At 44.5% G+C, this 19,434-nt stretch overlaps 1 protein-coding gene across 1 annotated transcript in view; it reads left to right on the top strand.

Annotated features, from left to right (window-relative positions):
• The window catches only part of lrp1bb (low density lipoprotein receptor-related protein 1Bb), a 134,588-nt gene that overhangs the window by 78,835 nt on the left and 36,319 nt on the right, over positions 1-19,434 (top strand). Inside the window, exons 24-43 of the mRNA XM_061287322.1 lie at positions 863-1,060; positions 1,306-1,510; positions 2,477-2,641; positions 2,714-2,958; positions 4,079-4,210; positions 4,850-5,077; positions 5,158-5,332; positions 5,547-5,641; positions 6,545-6,694; positions 9,104-9,244; positions 9,592-9,717; positions 9,829-9,960; positions 11,827-11,961; positions 12,043-12,172; positions 12,330-12,456; positions 12,558-12,709; positions 13,942-14,066; positions 14,137-14,508; positions 17,338-17,527; positions 18,265-18,469. Coding sequence (XP_061143306.1) covers positions 863-1,060; positions 1,306-1,510; positions 2,477-2,641; positions 2,714-2,958; positions 4,079-4,210; positions 4,850-5,077; positions 5,158-5,332; positions 5,547-5,641; positions 6,545-6,694; positions 9,104-9,244; positions 9,592-9,717; positions 9,829-9,960; positions 11,827-11,961; positions 12,043-12,172; positions 12,330-12,456; positions 12,558-12,709; positions 13,942-14,066; positions 14,137-14,508; positions 17,338-17,527; positions 18,265-18,469 — 3,428 coding nt within the window. The remainder of the gene's footprint in view (positions 1-862; positions 1,061-1,305; positions 1,511-2,476; positions 2,642-2,713; positions 2,959-4,078; positions 4,211-4,849; positions 5,078-5,157; positions 5,333-5,546; positions 5,642-6,544; positions 6,695-9,103; positions 9,245-9,591; positions 9,718-9,828; positions 9,961-11,826; positions 11,962-12,042; positions 12,173-12,329; positions 12,457-12,557; positions 12,710-13,941; positions 14,067-14,136; positions 14,509-17,337; positions 17,528-18,264; positions 18,470-19,434) is intronic.

Genomic DNA, 19,434 nt, shown 5'->3' with positions numbered 1-19,434 from the left:
TGATGTTTAGAGGGCATAAAAATACGTCAGCCAATTAAAACAAAGTGCATTTTATTGAGGAGTGCGTTTGAATATTTTATTGAACATGCGCATTGTGTTACGGATTAAAACAAAGAAACAGCTTTCGGATCCCAAGCAGTTCTGGAGGCAGAAATAATTTGGCTCATTAAACCGAATCTCAGTGGGCAGACTTTAGTAGCACAATCGCTGCTGCCACCTTAAGGACCTGTCCTGGGATTTTGCAATTTCCTGCACCAGTACAATCAACCCAAGTCCCAGAATGACATTCCAAGTACCTAAACAAAAAAGGCTTGCCCGGGCTTGGCGAGAGCGGCGACAAACAAACATCATCTTGACATTGACATCAAACTGACAAGGACTGAACGAAAGCAGCAAATGAAATACAAAGTGACGGGACAGTGAGGAAGACGCAAAGTGCTGGAGGAAGGTCCCCGAGCTAGCTGTCAAGTCCAACTTTTGTTGATTCCCTTTGCGCCTTCTTTCTCACATGTGCGCACACTCATGGCCAACAACAAGGCGCTCTAAAGTGGCTACGCTAGCAGACTATCTGACGGGAAGATAAATTTGAGGTGAACTAGCAAACTGAGGGTCTTTAAATCATGCCACAAACACAGATCCCTGCAAAATCTACTTTGGTCCAGTCAATGTGTTCCATCCCACCACCGACTGTATGCATAAAAGGTAACAATAGCAGATAAGTCGTGTTGTACCGTAGATCCTTTTAAAGGAGATCACAGCTTGCCACTTAGAGTTGATGTCACGCCATCCATTAAGTGAGCCCCTGGTGTCACACTCTCAATATAAACAAGCTCCTTGTTTGCTGTCACTTTCCCATGCTCAGATCCCTTTGAGGCTTTCATCATTTTCTCCATTCGCCACGAGATAAGACGGATAGACCTTCACAAGAGGGACTACAGCCTGCTTGTACCGGGGCTGAGGAATACCATCGCCTTGGATTTCCACTTTAATCGCAGCCTCCTTTACTGGACAGATGTGGTGGAGGATAAGATCTACCGGGGAAGGCTCTCCGAGACTGGAGGTAGGCCAACGTGTGAGCTCGTGGCGTGTGTACACAAACGACTCGAGTGATGTCGCCGCTAAAGGGACCCTTGTGGGTGATAACGGCTTATTTTATTCACCGGCCCTGACACGGCTTTCTTGGTGGGGATAAAAATATCTTCAACAGCAAGATTCTTAAAATTAATTAAACTGTAAACGGCTTTTTTGAGGGGAATTGCTTGCTGAAGCCAATCTGCTACAAGTGTCTTTGGTTTTCTACCTCAGGGGTGACTGGGATTGAGGTGGTCATACAACACGGCCTGGCCACCCCGGAAGGCCTGGCTGTGGACTGGGTTACGGGAAAACTGTACTGGATCGACAGTAATCTGGACCAGATCGAGGTAGCCCAACTGGATGGACAAATGCGGGCAACGCTGATAGCGGGCGGGATGGAACATCCCCGAGCCATCGCTTTGGACCCGCGGCAAGGGTACGTATCTGGAGATGGTTCTCCTAATAAGAATATTGGGGGTTTGGGGGGGGGGGGGGGGTCACGGTATTTGATCAAGGGTGTGTAAACTTTTTCTATGAGTGTAAACATGTTGTTTGGATTGTCTTTCCAAGCATGCTTGATCCAAATCAGATAAAAGATGACCACTGCCCAGCATGCAGATGCGCAATATTGATATTCTGCAGTTTGGCCGCTGCCCTGAAATTGGGAGCTCATCCCTGATTAATGCGCCGCACTGCTTGAACCCTGACTGTATAGTGAGCCAAGAATATTTCCCGATTAAAGCAAAAGCCAGACATTCCTAGAATCAATTTAACACTCTTAAGACTTGCGTAATCTGCTCCTGCTCTCTCCCCTATGCTACTCTTGACACATCGGGGAGGATGGCTAAAACGTTACGGCCATCCGGCCAAGGATTAATGGCTGCTCTCTGTGCTCTTTCATTCCCGAGCTATAATTCTAATCTAATTACTTGAATCCTCTCAAAGTAGAGGTCCATTGATCAGACAGACCTTATCAAGTGAACGCGGCGGCTATCGAGCCCGACACGGCTATTTGGTCCCTTTGGACGCTTTTGTTGACGTCACTGGGTTATTTTGCTCAAGTTGACTTTGTGAAGCAAAGCCAAATCTGTGCTAGTCCGTACTCGGGATAGCGTTAACGGTCGCCTGGATGGTGTTCATTTTCAGGCCTCATTGAGCTGCAAAAAGTCATCATAAAACAGATGGTCTCCTGGTTCAAGGTCTGCCGCGGGTTGTAGCGAGGTCACACTCGGCTGTTGTTCTGGGACACTGGCTGCATCTGTCAATGAGGGCGCTCGCTAATGGATTTTATTTGTCTTCCTCACAACCAAACCAACCCGAGTCGAGATGTTTGAGTTAGGGCAGCGTACTGTTTTAGCTTTTCCACCTTGCGGGATGCCTGATGTGGTTCTCGTGACGGCAGCATTCTCTTCTGGACCGACTGGGACGCCACGTTCCCCCGAATCGAAGCGGCGTCGATGAGCGGACAAGGTCGTCACATTGTGTTTAAAGATATGGAGATTGGAGCCTGGCCCAATGGACTGACACTGGATCATCTGGAAAAGAGGATTATTTGGACCGATGCACGGTACTCGAGTATTCGCGTCTCTTCCCTTCCGGTATGAGCAAAGGGACTTTGATATGGCGCTCTCTTTAACAGCTCGGACGCCATTTTCTCGGCGCTCTACGACGGCAGCGGCGTCATCGAGATCCTCAAGGGCCACGAATACCTGTCGCACCCTTTTGCCGTCTCGCTCTTCGGAGGAAGCGTCTACTGGACGGATTGGAGGACCAACACTCTGGCAAGGGCCAACAAGTGGACGGGTCGAAACGTCACCGTCATCCAGAAGACCAGCGCTCAACCTTTTGACCTGCAGATCTTCCATTCCAGTCGACAGCCGCAAGGTTAGCGCTTGGCAAACTATTGCAAGTACATCTTCTTATCGTTTGGGTTTCATACAATGACAACGACACCGCAAATGATTATCATTACACTGATCCATTTCTGTTTCCAATTGAAAGATCAAATACAAAGCTAATCTCGTGTTATTTGCATTCCTGCCAAGATTCCCAATGTCGACTGCAAACCGTGTACCGTGCGGAAACGAGTATTATCATCATGCTAATCGGGCTTACGTCAATTTAACGCTTCCTCCGCTTTCCCCAATTATCATTTCCTTCCTGTAGCAGCATTGGACGATAGACAGATGTCATCCAATGGAGTCTGTCTTCCTCAATCCTTTCTTATATTCAGAGGAGCGTGCTGACCCCCGAACATTTGGCCGAGAGCAAGGCGAAGAATGGGCTGCGATGCGATACGACAAAGAATGAAAATATAATATGCGGCCGCTCTCACATGCCGGTAAATGGCATTTTCACCGGAGGCTCTCCAAACACAAAGGGGCGGGTGCGTCACGGAGAGAGTAGGCAAACAATCATTAGCAGATTAGAAAGCACACAGCAGTTGGGTTACGCTCATTTGCATATCTCTCAAATGATTTACTTTTACCAGCGACGACGACGAGCCCGAGCGACCCGTCTCTATTGTCTAACGACGACAGAGCCCAAAATGTGTTCCATTCATCCCATGCATCACATGCTACAGTATTCAGATGGCCGGCATTTGTCGAGCACCGGCTCGTTTGACCGAGATGCTACGAGGGTGTTAGCGTCACTGTGACGCCGTGTCCCGTTTGCTGAATTTGACCTACTATTCATTTTAAATTTGCCCTCAGGTGGACTCGTGTGCTTCAACCACTCAAGTGTTTTGTTTCATTTCTGCTCTACTTTTGTCATCATAAACGAGTCAGAGTAAATGTTTTTTTTTTTCCCTCCGACGCTTTCCGAGCATTCGCAATCGAGATGCTTTATCTCCTTTTTTGACATCACAGCAGAAAACTGTTTCACTTGTCCCTTTTTGACACAGCCTTTCTGTTTGCTTGCCATTTCAACATTTTAACATTTCAACAAAGAGCCTCTCGGTACTTGTTTTCTTTTGTCCGTTGACGCTTCTGCTTTCTCTCAGCCTCCAACCCTTGCGAGGGAAATGATGGACGCGGTCCCTGCTCGCATCTGTGTCTCATCAATTACAACTCCACCGCATCTTGCACCTGTCCGCACCTTATGAAGCTCTCGCCCGACCAACAATCCTGCTTTGGTGAGCAGAAAGATTTGTCATTTTTCATACTTTGCTCCTATGACAGCGGAGATGGAGAGGAGAAGATCAGCAATTACAGGAACGCCGTTTGATTGACGTTGAGAAATATTTGCTAGCCCCCATGTCGTATCCAATTTCAAATGAGACAATTATCAGACCTATTGTGATTTGTTTATAATCATTTGTTTTGTACTTGTGGAACTTTATCATGTCCATTCTGCGTAAAAAAATGGAGTCCCTGTAAAGTAAAAGTAATATCTTGGAAAATTGGATCTAAAAAAAAAAAAATGGCAGTGATATACAATGAGGCTTTAAACTCGTGAAAAATAATCGTTTGCACTTTCAATTGTATTGGGAGCAACGACTGTCCAGCTATTTTGAACTGCTCAACTGTCAATCAAACGGCACTCCTAGCGAGTAGAAAAGTGGATACTACGGCATTTTCTTTTCAAGCAATGCATCTACTGAAAGTATTTTTCTCTGAATTCACGACTTAGGATCTTGAAGATTTAGAAGGACTTTTTCGTTGTATTTAAATCTGACATTCCCACGTGCTGTCAGCATCTACACTCGGCCTTCACGTTTGAAGGTTAACGTCTTAACCCTTTCGGACTTGTTGCTGTTCTTTCCTGATCCCAGCCTTGAAAAGATTTCTCCTCTATGTGCGGCGCTCGGAAATCCGAGGCGTGGACATCGACAACCCGTACATGAACGTCATGACGGCCTTAACGGTGCCGGACATTGACGATGTCACCGTGGTGGATTACGACGCAGAGGAAGAGAGGATTTATTGGGCTGACGTTAAAACCCAAACTATCAAACGGGCTTTCATCAACGGCACCCAACTGGAGACCATCATTTCTTCAGGTGGGAGAATTTCTCGTGGCCCGGTAAAATTTCAACGTATGGTTTCTACGTAATAGCTCGCGTTGTGTGCTTTCCCCCAGACATAGTCAACTGCCGCGGTCTGGCTTTGGACTGGCTTTCCAGGAACTTATATTGGCTTAGCTCGGAGAATGACGAGTCACAAATCAATGTTGCTCGCTTTGATGGCTCCCTGAAGACTTCAGTCATCCACGGCATTGATAAACCCAGATGCCTTGTAGTGCACCCCGTCAAGGGGTAAGTAGATTAAACATGTCGGTATCCATCATCGCTATGTCGCCGTCAATGCGCACGATTAACAACCCTGACTGGCGAGCAAGACGGAAGGGATCGTTCCCATCAACGGTCATCGGGATAAGCCTAATCGATCGGATGATAACGGCAATTCATAAATTGGATTATACCGCCGGGGTATGCTGTGTGGAGGTCTAAGTGTTCACCTGTCCCTCAGGAAAATCTATTGGACAGATGGCAACACCATTAACATGGCCAACATGGACGGAAGTAACAGCAAGGTCCTCCACCAGAACCAGAGGGAACCTGTCGGTCAGTACCACACAGCATTTGCCGCATACCTAATTAGACCGCCCACCATACCACCTCATAGGGAAAACTGAGCTAGTATTTTTCCACTCATCACCTCAGTTTGTCACGGAACAAAGCCTCCTTACGTATGATTCAACAGCGAACAAAACAGCCTTCCCGTGGAGGGTTATGTCTTTTTTTTTTGGTCATGTCGACAAAGAATGTGTCCGAGCTCATTTGGGATTTTCTGTAGTCTTAAAGATGAACATGCATTCAACGCTGCCAGCTGGCGTGCACGTTTGTGAAACCAGCATGATTGTGACAATCGTAGAAGATTAAGGCAATTCGGCAGTTCCTCTCCACGGGAACGTAGGGGTTGTGGTTACCTGCGTGTCGAGTACACGGCTCTCAACTACTGAAATATAGCTCCCAAAAAAATGAAGACCATCATATTTTTATGAACCACTTTTCACGATAATGAGCTGGAGCTTACCCCGGCCAACTTTTGAGTGAAAGGCTGGACTGGTTCCGCCGAAAAGGCCACTAGTCAATCATAGGCCACATGCTGTACCGAGAAACAACCATACTTTTGTTTCAACATAGTTACGATTCAGAGTTGTCAATGAGGTTGTTTTTGGAGTACCTGAGAAACTTCACACAATCACAGGGAGAACATGGCGTCCCCACACAGGAAGACCAACAAAATAAATAATCCAAAATAATCAACGTCTAGCCACTGGCTCACTCTACGACAGTAATTAAGCAATATCACACCAAACGAAATATTGCTGTACCGTAAGTCACGGCTGTAATTCGGTCCCAGATAATTGGCGTCACATTGGTGTGACAAATTTGCCCTGTCTGACCAAACTGTTACAATCTGAAATGTAACAATAAATCTCACTTTGTTCTTCTTTGTTTCAGGTCTCTCGGTGGACTACGCCGCTAACAAGCTATACTGGATTAGTTCGGCCAATAACACCATCAACAGGTGCAATTTAGACGGAACTGGGCTTGAGGTGCTGGAAACTCGAAAGAAAGATCTCAACAAAGGCACCGCCCTGGCCGTAATGGGTGAGTTTCTCCCATTTGCATCGGTGCATTGAAGTATATTTATTGAAAAGAAGCATGCTAGCTGCAAAAGCGCTGCTGTACTCTTCATTGTACTTTTTCATTCTGTATCTTGTTAGAGTGATTTGTGTCGACACTTCTTCCCTTAAATTGACTGCGACTGCCGTTGTTTGCTATTTAGAAAAGGCTTTTATTATTGCGCTCACAAATGGCAGCGAGAAGGGAAGGTGACAAAGAATAATGGCGTCGTAGCGGCGTATTAGCAGGTACAGCCAAACGGCGGAATCATCTCCGCCGCTGGCCATCAATCACGATTAATGTGGAGGAAATTGTTTTCGATGGGAACGTGAGCAACAGCGCAAACTTTGTGAAATAGAGACTTCTCACATTGCCTTGACAGTACATTTGTCACACAGTAACAACTTGAGGTTCCGGTTCATCCAGGTATGACGTGTTTTATATTAGCGAGCAATTTTGATCGCGATGATTCCACGTGATGTTTGGCTTCCTCTTTTCGGTCTGTGTTTATCCTTTTGTGTTGATGTAATAAAAAGAATATATAAGAATCTGATCACATTGTCCGTCAAAGGTCAGATCATTCTCTGATTTCTGGACTTGTTGATTTTACATTTAGGTCAACGATTGATCGTGTAAGCAGCATAATGTAAATTGTACATCGCTATCTGTGTAAGCAAGATTTTTAGACGAGGAGAAGTCTGAAGCGTGTGTAAAAATGTCAGATCATTACAATTGCCAGACTATTTTTCTTTGTTTGGATTGAACCGAGAGATGATGTGACTACATCTCACTTCTCACAGGTCAATAAGGTCAGCAAACGAGTTGAATACGCTTTCAGGTGGACGCAGTGCAAAGGCAAATCGACCACGATTGCAAATACTGACGGTGTCATTCGCAACCCAACTTTATCTCGTCTTTGGCTTTGTTTAGAACGTAATGAGATCGCCGAGGTTAAGATCAGGTTGTGATTGGTGTGTGTTTCGCCGGCTAATTATATCACTTCAAGATCAATAGGATGAATAAACAAGACGGTCATTGTTTAGGCAGATTCATCCAACCGCGACTGAGCACCGGTTATGTTCTTGTCTCTCCTGTCGTGATCAATTAGTTGGTTTCGTTTGAAATAGTTACGATTCATCCAAGGCGGCCTCGTGAGTAAACAAGCTAGGCTCTATTTCGATCGGGAAAAGAATGTCCCGCGTGCGGCAAGAGACAAGGGCAGACACAAAATCGCTGAACGCAGGGAAATGAATTAACCGTTTTATTGCAAATGGCTGCGGGATAAAATCAATCAATTCATTTTTCTTGTAACTGTACGTGCACCGCCGCGCTGGCCGGGAGAAGGTCTTCCCGCCGGCGCGGCGCGTTGATACACTATACGGGGACGTTCTATAGCCCTGGAGTAATTGGATTGGCTGGAGGGACACGGGAGGACCCCTCTTTAGAAAGGTAGGCCATTCATCAACCCGGACTCGCCTTGAATCTAACAAGCGGCTGATGTGGAAATTGAATATGATGTGCCTGCCACAAGCGAGCAATCGCAACCGGCCGGCGCGCCCCACGGCATCAAATTAACATCGAGAGCAAAGCTAATCTAGGCCCCGCGTGCCCTTCGGGGTCAAGCCTTGTGTAAACTTGGTGTCGACTGTCACTTGCGCTCACGGTAATTGCAGTTTTTGCCAACGCTCGCCATTGGACCCGAAGCGGGAATTATTCCTCTGTGTGTACGTGGAGTGGGATGAACCAATAAAACATTGAAGGGACGCTGGTGGTCCGATCGGAACGATAAACTGTTGACTTGGAAATGAGGAATTTCCCATTTATTGTGATGGGATAATAAATTGAACTTGTGCATGCACTCAGGGCAACAACAAGGCGCTCTATTTTGGGCCATATTTGACAAACGGCGATGTAGACGACCGACGGTCGCCGCAATTCTGAAATGATGATCCTTTTAAGTTACGACTTCCACCTCCTACTAAATGTTGCACCCCGAGCTCTCTGGGTTGTCAAGCGCTCATCCTTCAAGTTTTGACAATTATTACCATAACACAAATCCAAAAGTAATACACCGTCCGTTATGAGTCGGTTGGCGTATTTTAAGTCCAAAGTCAACTCTATACTTTTTTAATCATACGCTACACACATCATGTGTGGCAGCTTTATGGTCACACATAAATCCTCTGCTTTCTTCCAGCTAGTTGTGAAGGTTGCATTATAGACTTTGACCCAGTTTGCTTTGAAAAGAAAATGGACATTAATGGTCCCGAACCTTTTTCGTACCATTTCACATAAACCCATAGTTTGAAAAATTAAAAACAAAGACGACTACAACTCCAGCAATATTTCCACTGACATCTATCTCTCTATTCTTTTGTTTTTGGGGGGCTATAGGCAATAAACTATGGTGGGCAGATGATGAATCTGCACAACTCGGAACTGTCAACAAGAGAGATGGGCGGAACTTTGTCAATCTGAGAAACAAGACTGGCGGGGTCCTTCACATGAAAGTGTATGACCGGGAAGGTCAGAAAGGTGTGTAGTCAAATATCTGCTGAGTGGCACACTTTATATTTTTCAAAGTCATTTGTCATGGATCATCCATTGAGACAATGCTTGACAATGAGGCACTCTAAAATGGCCACGATTCAGTGAAAATTGCATTTGTGGGTATAGCTAGCAAGCTAATTATACATCACAACGATGCTGGATAACCGATATTGCTAACTAAGATTATTTTTTACAGCAGGGTAAGGGTAACGCCTAAATACATCACATGGCATCGTTTAAGGAAACTTTAGGAAACGTGAAAACAAACGCTTCTCTCTCATCTCTGTCGGAAGGATTTTCTAATACTCGTGCTGGCTTTGGTTAACTTTCAGGAAGGAACCTTTGCCAAATCAACAACGGCGGATGTTCGCAGCTCTGTTTTCCGACGTCTGAAAGCAGCCGAAGCTGCTCTTGCACTGTTGGATACAACCTCAGAAGCGATCGCATGTCCTGTGAGGGTACGTTTTCTAGTTCAAAGAACTTCCATTGCACAGAAATTTGTTATGGATACATATTTTTCCATCTATTGTGGGTTTTATGGTTTACTGGAGTTTGCTGTTTACCCAAAGGTATGGATTCATTTGTGATGTATTCCATCCATGAGGGTATAAGAGGGATCTCTCTGGACCCAAAGGACAATGCTGAAGCCCTCATGCCAATCACGGGAACGCTTTTTGCTGTGGGGCTGGACTTTCATGCAGGTAAGTCACTGACAGATGAATGTGTCGAGTTTGTTTCGCCTGGGGCCTTTCGAAGGTTATTTACATTTTGGACCTCACGTATATCCAAGCGGTATATGCAATTCAGGTTAAGATCTTTTATGTTTGCCTTGTGTTATTTCAACAGAGAAAATCCACTGATGATATAGTTGTGAATGAAATTGCTGTTTGTGGAATTAAGTGGATTGCTTGATTGTTTGTGATTAATCACAATTTGTTGCAATTCATCTGAATTGGTTTGATTACTAAATTGAAGGAATACGGAAAGTGATTCATGGTGATTTTTTTATTATGTCAGCAATGAGGGTCTATGGATCTAAGCAGGAATGTCCATCTCAACCTTTTATTTTCCTCCACCATCTTCTAATCTTTTCCCATTTTGCATGGTGGAAAAATTGCATTTTTATTCGAAAGCCAACATGGTTCGCTTGCCTTCATTTCCTCCGAGCTCATCCGCCTTAAAATAAACAGATCAAGGGAGGAGTCCTTCTTTGCTATATTTGCATAGGAGCTTTTGAATAATGGTCCACGGGCTGGCGGGATGCAGCTTTGATGGAGTAATCACATGACATTACAGGCAAGCCTGGGTATGAATAACAGTCAGCCGCTGAAACAATTGGAATACAAATCAATTCCCCAGATAATGCATCAAGGAAGCGCAGCCTGCATTGCCAAGCAAGAAGCAAATCGTGCGTACTGTAATTTGTTACCTCCTACTTCCCTTCGACTCTCCCCGTGATAAAAAATAATAGATTCGTCGCAAAGACAGACGATCTAGCCTGGTCGCGCTCCCACGTATGTAATGGAATGTAAATGATGACTAAGGCAGTCCAAAGGATATCATTACCTGAACTGAAAAGTGAAGAGATCTTCCTACCTCATCCACAACAATAAGCCTGATGCTGGCTGATTGGAATAAAAAGACGGCATTTATCAAACGACCAAAACAATCGTCTTCAGTTCTACCTCAGATGCTAATGTATATACGAGCCATGGCAGGTTGAAGGTCGCTGGATGCCAGCCGCTATCAGCCGGCTGCACGCGAGCGTGTCATCTGTTTAGGACCCGCCTGCAAGCTAGTAACCGTGTTGTAATGGAAATTCAAATCCCTGCATACCGGGGCTTGCGCGCACACTCCAACAGAGCTGAGCCCAGCCAGCATATTTAGAATGAAAAGCTGCTTAAGACCTTCCATAAACTCCTTCTCTTTCACATGCCGTCACTGAGCACTTAATGGGAGTGACTCCAGAAATAATGCGAAATCCTGACATGACCACAAGCATTTTAAAAAGGTTGAAATACTCGCTAAGTCTGGGCGACATTAGAGACTTAGCGTAAAATGGCTTGTCAACTAGTCGTCTAGTCGTTTTATTGCAAACGTAGGAGACGGCGTCAAGTTAGCGGGAACGAGACGAGCAAGTTGGCGCTGTTGCCCGTCGTTGCTATTCCTCAGGAAATAATTCAAACGAGCCCAATAGTATTGATTTGTGGGAAAAAAACGATGGACTTGACCATATTTGGACATAGAAGATTTCCAGCAGACAATAATAAAATAGAATACAAAAGTGCTTCCATCTTTGCTTATGCCAATGAGGATTTCATAACAAAAATAGTCAACACTGATTTTACCAACACTACATTTTGCATCACACAGTTTCTGCCATTCTTCAATGTTTACCCTGTATGCTTTTTCCCCGTCACCTTTTATCGTCCCCCACAAGATTGAGTGAAATGGGCCTTGCTGTGATGAAAAGTGTTTTCATGAGCTGCATTGTTTGAGGGCCCCAAAAAGTCGGCGGCACTCACATCCATCATCTGAGCTCGCCGTGTCATTAACTGCTCTAACAGGGAACGACACCGTGTACTGGACGGACATGGGCCTTAACAGAATATCCAGAGCGAAACGAGATCAGACCTGGAGGGAGGACATTGTAACTTCTGGCATTAGCAGGGTGGAAGGCATCGCTGTTGACTGGATGGCCGGTTCGTCTTTTGAACTCTTCAATGCCATTTTTGTTTTCACATCTTGGTTCGTATTTGAACAGCAAGACTATTTTTCCACAGGGAATCTTTACTGGACGGACCACGGCTTCAATCTCATCGAAATATCTCGTTTGAACGGCGCGTACCGCTCGGTGGTCATATCTGAAGGTCTGGATCAGCCCCGAGGCATCGCTGTCCACCCTCAGAAGGGGTAGGCAAACGGATATGACCCTCGCTATTATTGTTTTCCTGTCATGTTATTCCAAAGCTATGTTTGACATTTTTGAAAAATGAAAATCTTACGGAGAATACCTGAAACAAACATCTGCACAGCGAGCAGTCCAACATATATTTCCGTTGCTCGGCAGGTATCTCTTCTGGACCGAGTGGGGCCAGAATCCGTGTATTGGCCGCTCCCGCTTGGATGGTTCGGACCAAGTCACCTTGGTCAACTCGGGTATTATGTGGCCCAACGGCATTTCTATCGACTACGAGGTAAAGTCCTAGCCTCGGTTCCTGACCTCGTCTTATCCTTTTACGCCACAGATATGGCCGCAGCGAGTGTGTCTAATATACATTTTAAAATTGCCTCTCAGGAAAATACATTATACTGGTGTGACGCCCGGACCGATAAGATCGAGAGGATCAACCTTGAGACAGGCGAGAGCCGGGAGATAGTACTGTCTTCGGCCAACGTGGACCTCTTCTCGGTGGCTGTCTTTGGGCCTTACATCTACTGGGCTGACAGGTAAGGCTCTGTTTTTCTTTCAAGGCACCACGCAAGGCTTTTCTTGCGACATTAAGCTCATATTAACCCTCCACTTTAAAGGTTATGTGGAAAGCTCAGGCGCTAAGGATGTCCTGATCAAGAGTGTAGCCTTTTAATAAAGGTTATCTCCAGATCGTGAGTCTGATACTTTTGTTTTCATTGCAGCGGAAGATTGCCGTATTGATTCCGTATGACTGAATGTTATGTGCGTACGTTATCTGCAGCACAGAGAGCAGACTTGAACGGAAAACAAAGCCACTGACAGTGGATATCAGGAGACAATAGTGTTTCTCGTCTGGCCGGTTTAGTATTAATACTTTGGATTCAATATACTCTCGTTCGTTTTTAGTAGGATGTTAGATTTGTTGACTAAAGCAGACCATCTAAAAAATAGAGAATACTGGCATGCAAATACTTTTGGGATTCTCTGTGAAACATTCCTTACATTCAATTGAATGATGTCATGTTACAAATATGTTTGGTGGTTGTTTTTGGCAGAGGCTAGAACGGATTACCATCTTTTTCAGACTCAAGTTAGTGAGTGAGCTTTTCATTTAAGGTCTGGAACTTATCTGACCTGCCTCAAGGTCTGTTCCATAAATCCAAGAGAAGAGGAAGAAATAAGAAGCAGTTTGGAAAATGGCAAAAAAGTCATTCTTTCACATCTATTGCAGCCAAGTGGAGAACTGCGAGAAGACTTGATTTCTTTGCTCTGTAGAAATATCCAGTTATTATAAAGCCGTCGCTATGGAGGCTTTCTTTCTTATCTCCTTGGCGGCAGTCATTGTTTACAGGCTTCCAGTCAATTCTGTCTCTGTTGACATCAAAACTCCCATCCGCAGGCGCGTCCTCAAAGGACACCGATGTGTCATTATTTGGTTGTCCTTAAGCCCATCATTTTGAGGCGAGGCAAAATAGATTTTTGACTTTACATGCCTGTATTGTCTTGAATCCAGCCTCTGCAAAAGGTTAGCGACAGCTGAGTGCCTCTTGTGAAGAAAGTGGGATTTATTGTGCTCTTCTCCACGACTCGTCCTAATCTGTTCAAATGCTTTGGTGGCTATATCGGGTTTTACTTTGGTGCTCTGATCTTTCGATCTATATCATTTCGCAATGAAAAACAAAATCGATAAAAGAGAGCCAGAACGCGGCTCTGAAAATATAGCTTCTTTGCGAAAAGTCCAATCACTTTTTCACCTACTGCGCTCTAGGGCCTTCTCCAACGGTTCAATCCGACGAGGCTTGAAGACTGACAGCAGCGAGGCCGTGACGATGAGGAGTGGCCTCGGGGTCAATTTGAAGAGTGTGACGGTCTTCACTAGAGGCAGAGAGAAAGGTTGTGCATTTCATTTGCAGAGCTCATTTTCAAATTTGGTGATTCCATTCCATTTTGGTTCGTCCCGTAGGTTCCAACCCATGCGCCAGGAACAACGGCGGTTGTCGACAGCTTTGCTTTCACGTGGGCGGCGGGCGTCGAACCTGCTCCTGCGCCCACGGCCGCTTATCGGAGAACGGCTTTTCCTGCGAGCGCTACGAAGGTTATCTTCTCTACTCGGAGAGGACGACTCTGAAAAGCATCCACCTCGCCGACGAGAATGACCTCAACTCGCCGGTGCAGCCTTTGGAAAACCTGGCTCTTTTCAAGAATGTCATCGCCTTGGCATTTGACTACGGTCAGCATACGCTTGGCACCAATCGCATCTTTTTCAGTGACGTGCACTTTGGAAACATCCAGATGATCAACGACGACTGGACCGGACACTCAGTCATTGCAGAAAGTAAGTGTGATGGTCGTATTCACCGTCTTTTTTTGATGCTTTGCAACCTTGTAACCAAAGTCATGTTTTTGTCTGTTCATGAATAATATATCGTGACCCGTCTTTAATGTGATCTGCCGTTCGAAGTCTGATTGCGCCAAAACCAAAGCGGCGTCGTCACGCCCAGAAAAACAATCGTGTGCAGTAAGTGACCGTTAAGAGCCCAAACGTAATCGTCGACGCGGTTCCAACATGCTCAGACCTCCCATTTCAGGAAAATCATGGCATTTTCCCCAATTTCACAATGGCAAATATGCCGGTGATTTCGATTTTAAATAGAGACTGTCATAAAAGGCAAGCTTGTCAGCTCAATAGGTGTATTGCTTTTTACAAGTGTCACTTAAGTATTGACGAGAACACGGCTGGAGAAGAAGAGAGCAGAGAAAATCTCGTCTGCTCGCTCTGGATTCTCTGTGATTGGATGACGTTTCCCCTGAGAACAAGGCTCGGCTCTGGCCAAATCTACACACACACAGTCCAATCACACGCACGCACTGCAGGAAGCTGGCAGAGCGTTGCTGATCCCCCTCCTTCACACAACCTCAACTCAGCTGATTCTGCGTTATCAGCCAATTTAATGGATGTTATCGCCTCATTTTTGAAGCGGTGCGTCGGAAAAAGTGCAAGCACCTTCATGAGACTTTTAAACAATGCATCTAGAATGGATAGTTGTTTGAGAAGCAACATCGCAGATATCGACGATGAGTTTCAATTCATTTGAACAGATGAGAAATATCTGTAATTCAGTTTTGTCCAGTCTTTTCATTTATTGATATGCAAGATGTTGTCGTAACCAATTACAGTATTGTAGCCTACTGACGAGACGTAGATTATCTTATTTTCTAGATGTTTTATATTGAAATGCTAATTAATTATTTTGTCCTGAGGGAGTAAGCCGGGCACGTCAAATTAAGATAAAGGTTTATCAGTAAAGAGAAAAATACTTTTCATTTTTCCTCCCGCCGGTGGGCATCCTTTTTGAATCGGCAACAGCTGATATATTTTGCTCTACATAAAAGTGGCATTTGTGCTTGCATCCCGCCATTAATGCAGAGTGCAGATGTTAATCATGCATACTTCCCTAATTAATCTCCACGTCCCCCAATAATTAATCCTTCAACCCACCAACAATTTGCGGCAAACTCGGCCAGATGGCTTTTATTGCAAACTATTAATTATCAATCGGCTGACTCGGTATTCGTCTTGGAGGTTTTGGGTTTGTGGGCTCCGTGCTGGGAATGGACAGGCAAACTTTCTTTAACTATTTGTCTTGTTTTGCACGTTTTCCTCTGATGCCGTGATCAGATGTTATGCAAATCCAAACGTCTAAATTTAGTTCTTTTATTGTTTATCATCAGTAACGCTAGCTCCTGTTGTCGACACAGTACGGCACATTCAAGTAGCTAATCCCTTGGCCTTTGCCGTGTTCCTCATAATGAAAGGAATTTTGTTTTCATAACAACAAACGTGTTCTGCTGGATGAAATGCGTAACGTCAATACGCTTCCTGGCGTGGTGTCTTAGAATTGTGCAAAATCCATAAATCATCGAAGTACCGTGACATTTCGGAGAAAGTTTTATGGGCGTTTTTTTTATCTTTTTGGGCAAAGATCCTGATTTTAAATATACTCGAGGCAAAGCTGTTGTTGTGGTTGAAATTCTGACTGGGACAAGGTTACCGTCGTTATTGTTGACGGCGTTATTGTTGCTTTTGCGCTTCTCTTATTGTTCGGTTCCACTGTGTTTTGTCCCACATAAAAGTCAACGGGGAATATGAAATGTCCCAACTTGTGACAAATGAGGAATGGAATCACCAAAATTCCCTTGGTGACCTCACATTACCTACTTTACTTGTCTATAATGATGTTTTGCAAATTTCCTGGATTTGTTTTGACATTTTTGAAGACCCGCAAGCTTATGATACTTAATTCCCAACTGGATAATGCAATCATCTTAATTGCAGGAGTCGGGAAGTACATTTTGGCAGAGATATGCACTCGAGTGATGTTTCTGATTTGCACGACTCGATCGGATCCCAACACTTGTTTCAGACAGGTGTGAACTAAAAATTCATGACCCCGTAACTAGAACAGTCTTTACTCAGGATATTATTTTCAGTTTAACCGGGGGGGGCATGGATAGTTGGCAAAAATGACGTTTTGCTAGAGGTCAGACACATTTTCGCACAACTTGGAAATACGTCTGATTGCAAAAGTCCATCGCGTTGCCAAATTAATTGTCCGTCCCGCATGCTCGAAATTTGAGTCGTCGTTTTACGGCAATCACCAAGGAAAGTCATCCAAACTCAAATGGAGTTGACCATCTGTTGTCAATATTTCCAACTCGAATCTTCGGGTGGAAAAACCGAGATGGCCCGTAATGTAATTACCCAAAACATAAGGGTGCTATTTTCCCCCCATCTGTCCGTGTACAATAAACATTTCAGAAGACGCTGACAACTTGATTAGAAGGCGAATGATTGAAGGATGGAAGCAAGATGTCTCCGCTGTTCACGGAACCTTCATTACCGAGCTCCTCTGACGATGACCTTTGAAAATACGCTGTGTCTAATGCATGACAATTGCAAGACTCCATTACACCAGATAACCACTGAAGTCAACAAACGTGTTTGAGTTAGTCCTAATTTTAGCCAGGCCCTCAAAATAGAAAGTTCACAATTGCGAAAGATCACCACAATTGAGTACTCCCATCATTCCGTGCCCGCAAATGTTCTTGAAACAACTTTTCAATGTCTTTGAGGGAAATGAACAAGTTAGTTTTGTTGTTGCAGGCGTGGGTTCGGTCGAGGGGTTGGCCTACCACCGAGCCTGGGATATGCTTTATTGGAGCAGCTCCACGACCTCCACCATCACCAGGCAAACCATCGAGCAGAGAGGAACTGGCGTTCTTGGCCGGGAGGCTGTGGTTACGCTTTCTGAGGAAGACCACCCACACGCCTTGGCCCTGGATGAGTGTCAAAAGTCAGTAGTCCAAATTTACTCACGCAGTTCTCGAGGTCTGTCAGAAAAGTTCAAGGACTGCCATCACCATCTGAGTATCTGTTTGAGAGTTGATGAGCTCTGCTGTCGGTTTAGGATTCATTTATTTTTTTACAAGAGGTGCACGTGCAGGACACGTTTGTAAGTTCGAGATAAAACAGCAAACTACATCAGGTGATTCAATAAATAAATAAATACGGAGCAGCTTTAAGCCATTTAAGCGGCACCGTTAGCGTTTCATGTTTTTTGTGATTCTTATCTATAGATCTCACAGGAGCTGGAAGCCTTGATCGATCCTTGATGAACTGTTATCTTCTTAAATGTTTCTCGCCAGCCCTCTTGCAGACTTAATAAAATCGGGATATAAATCTTTTTTTTTTTTTTTCACGATGCAAGTGTTTGTATTTTTAGCACTATCTCACAACCCGTGATGCGTGTCGGTATTATCGTGTTGAAAAGGAGTTTATCTGCGATGAGCTCCTCGTGGCTGAAAGGGAACGAAGCTGTCATGCTGCGCAGTTACAGGCCGGAAAATGTTGATGTCATTGGTGCCATCTTTGAATTTTCGACACAACAGAATTGTAAACTGCAGTGAAATGAGTACAATCCAATTTTCCAGGCGAGATTAGCGGCTCGCATTGTTCGGCCTTTGACTTGGAAGACGCGGTGAGGTGAAATAGTGTCGTGGTGTCGCTCATTGGTCCTCTTCCACTTCTCAGCCTGATGTTTTGGAGCAACTGGAACGAGCAGAGAGCCAGCATCATGAGGGCAACTTTATCAGGCAAGAACATGAGGATTATCGTCAGCACGGATATCCTGACACCCAACGGACTGACCATTGATCACAAAGCAGAGAAGCTCTACTTTTCCGACAGAAGCCTCGGCAAGATCGAGAGATGCGATTTCGACGGATCCGCCCGATATGTGAGTATGAATATGCATGTTGTCATCTATGCATGAATCTCGCTGGTGTGGATTCCAATTGACATAAGGGCACCAAGGACACAATGTCCTTTTTTTTGGCATGGATTAAACACGTAGCCCAGCAGCTTGGCCCATCTCAATTAGCAATGCATATGTTGACTGAGCCGGCAAGTCAGCTGCAAAGCCTTCACCTCGGGGTCCCTACCCTACCTAGGCCTCCTGCAGTTCAATTCCCCGTAATGAAAGCATTGCTATGAGATCGCTCGGGGTGCACTCCAATTAAAATGTGTAAATTAAAGCCAAAGTGGCTGACGGGCAACTTCAGCAGTTGTCCAGACTGCAAAAGTAAAAGCCTCAACGTAGGTATGCCCCACCTTGTTGTCACTAGAGCTGGCATTTTAAAAATTCCCACGTCACTGCCTATTTATTAAAGTTGAGCAATTCTGGAAGATATCCAAGTAGTAATTAAAAGGCAGAACCACTCGCGCAGTGATGCTATACTGGAGCTCACAAGATGGTCGGGTTCAGGATATTAGACCATCCTTTTGTGCCTTGTACATTTCTAATTTACAGTGGTCTAATTTAATAATAGTATAATTTAATAATAATAGAATGAATTTAATAATAATAGAATTTAATAATAATAGGATATAATATATGTGACAATAATGAAATCTTCGTTGCCCAACAGTTTCCCAGAGGAAAACAATGTCTGAAATTTGTTTTTATTAAGAAAAATAGCCGTCTATATTATTGTACTAAATTCAGTAATAATCTAATTTATCATAATGTAAAGTAATGAAACCCGTTTTGCTTCAATTCAATGGACATTAATTGTCAGAATAATTCATCCATACTAAAATATTGTACACGGCGACGGTCCCAGATCCTCACTCACTTCACAGAGGACAAAGAAAGCACCTAATATAAATAAGAAATCCGAAATGTTCTATAAGGCCAGCGAC

Source organism: Syngnathus typhle, linkage group LG9 (assembly GCF_033458585.1).
Source record: "Syngnathus typhle isolate RoL2023-S1 ecotype Sweden linkage group LG9, RoL_Styp_1.0, whole genome shotgun sequence".
NCBI lineage: Eukaryota > Metazoa > Chordata > Actinopteri > Syngnathiformes > Syngnathidae > Syngnathus > Syngnathus typhle.
Note: the sequence above shows the minus strand (reverse complement) of the source record. Positions and strands in the feature narration are given on the sequence as shown.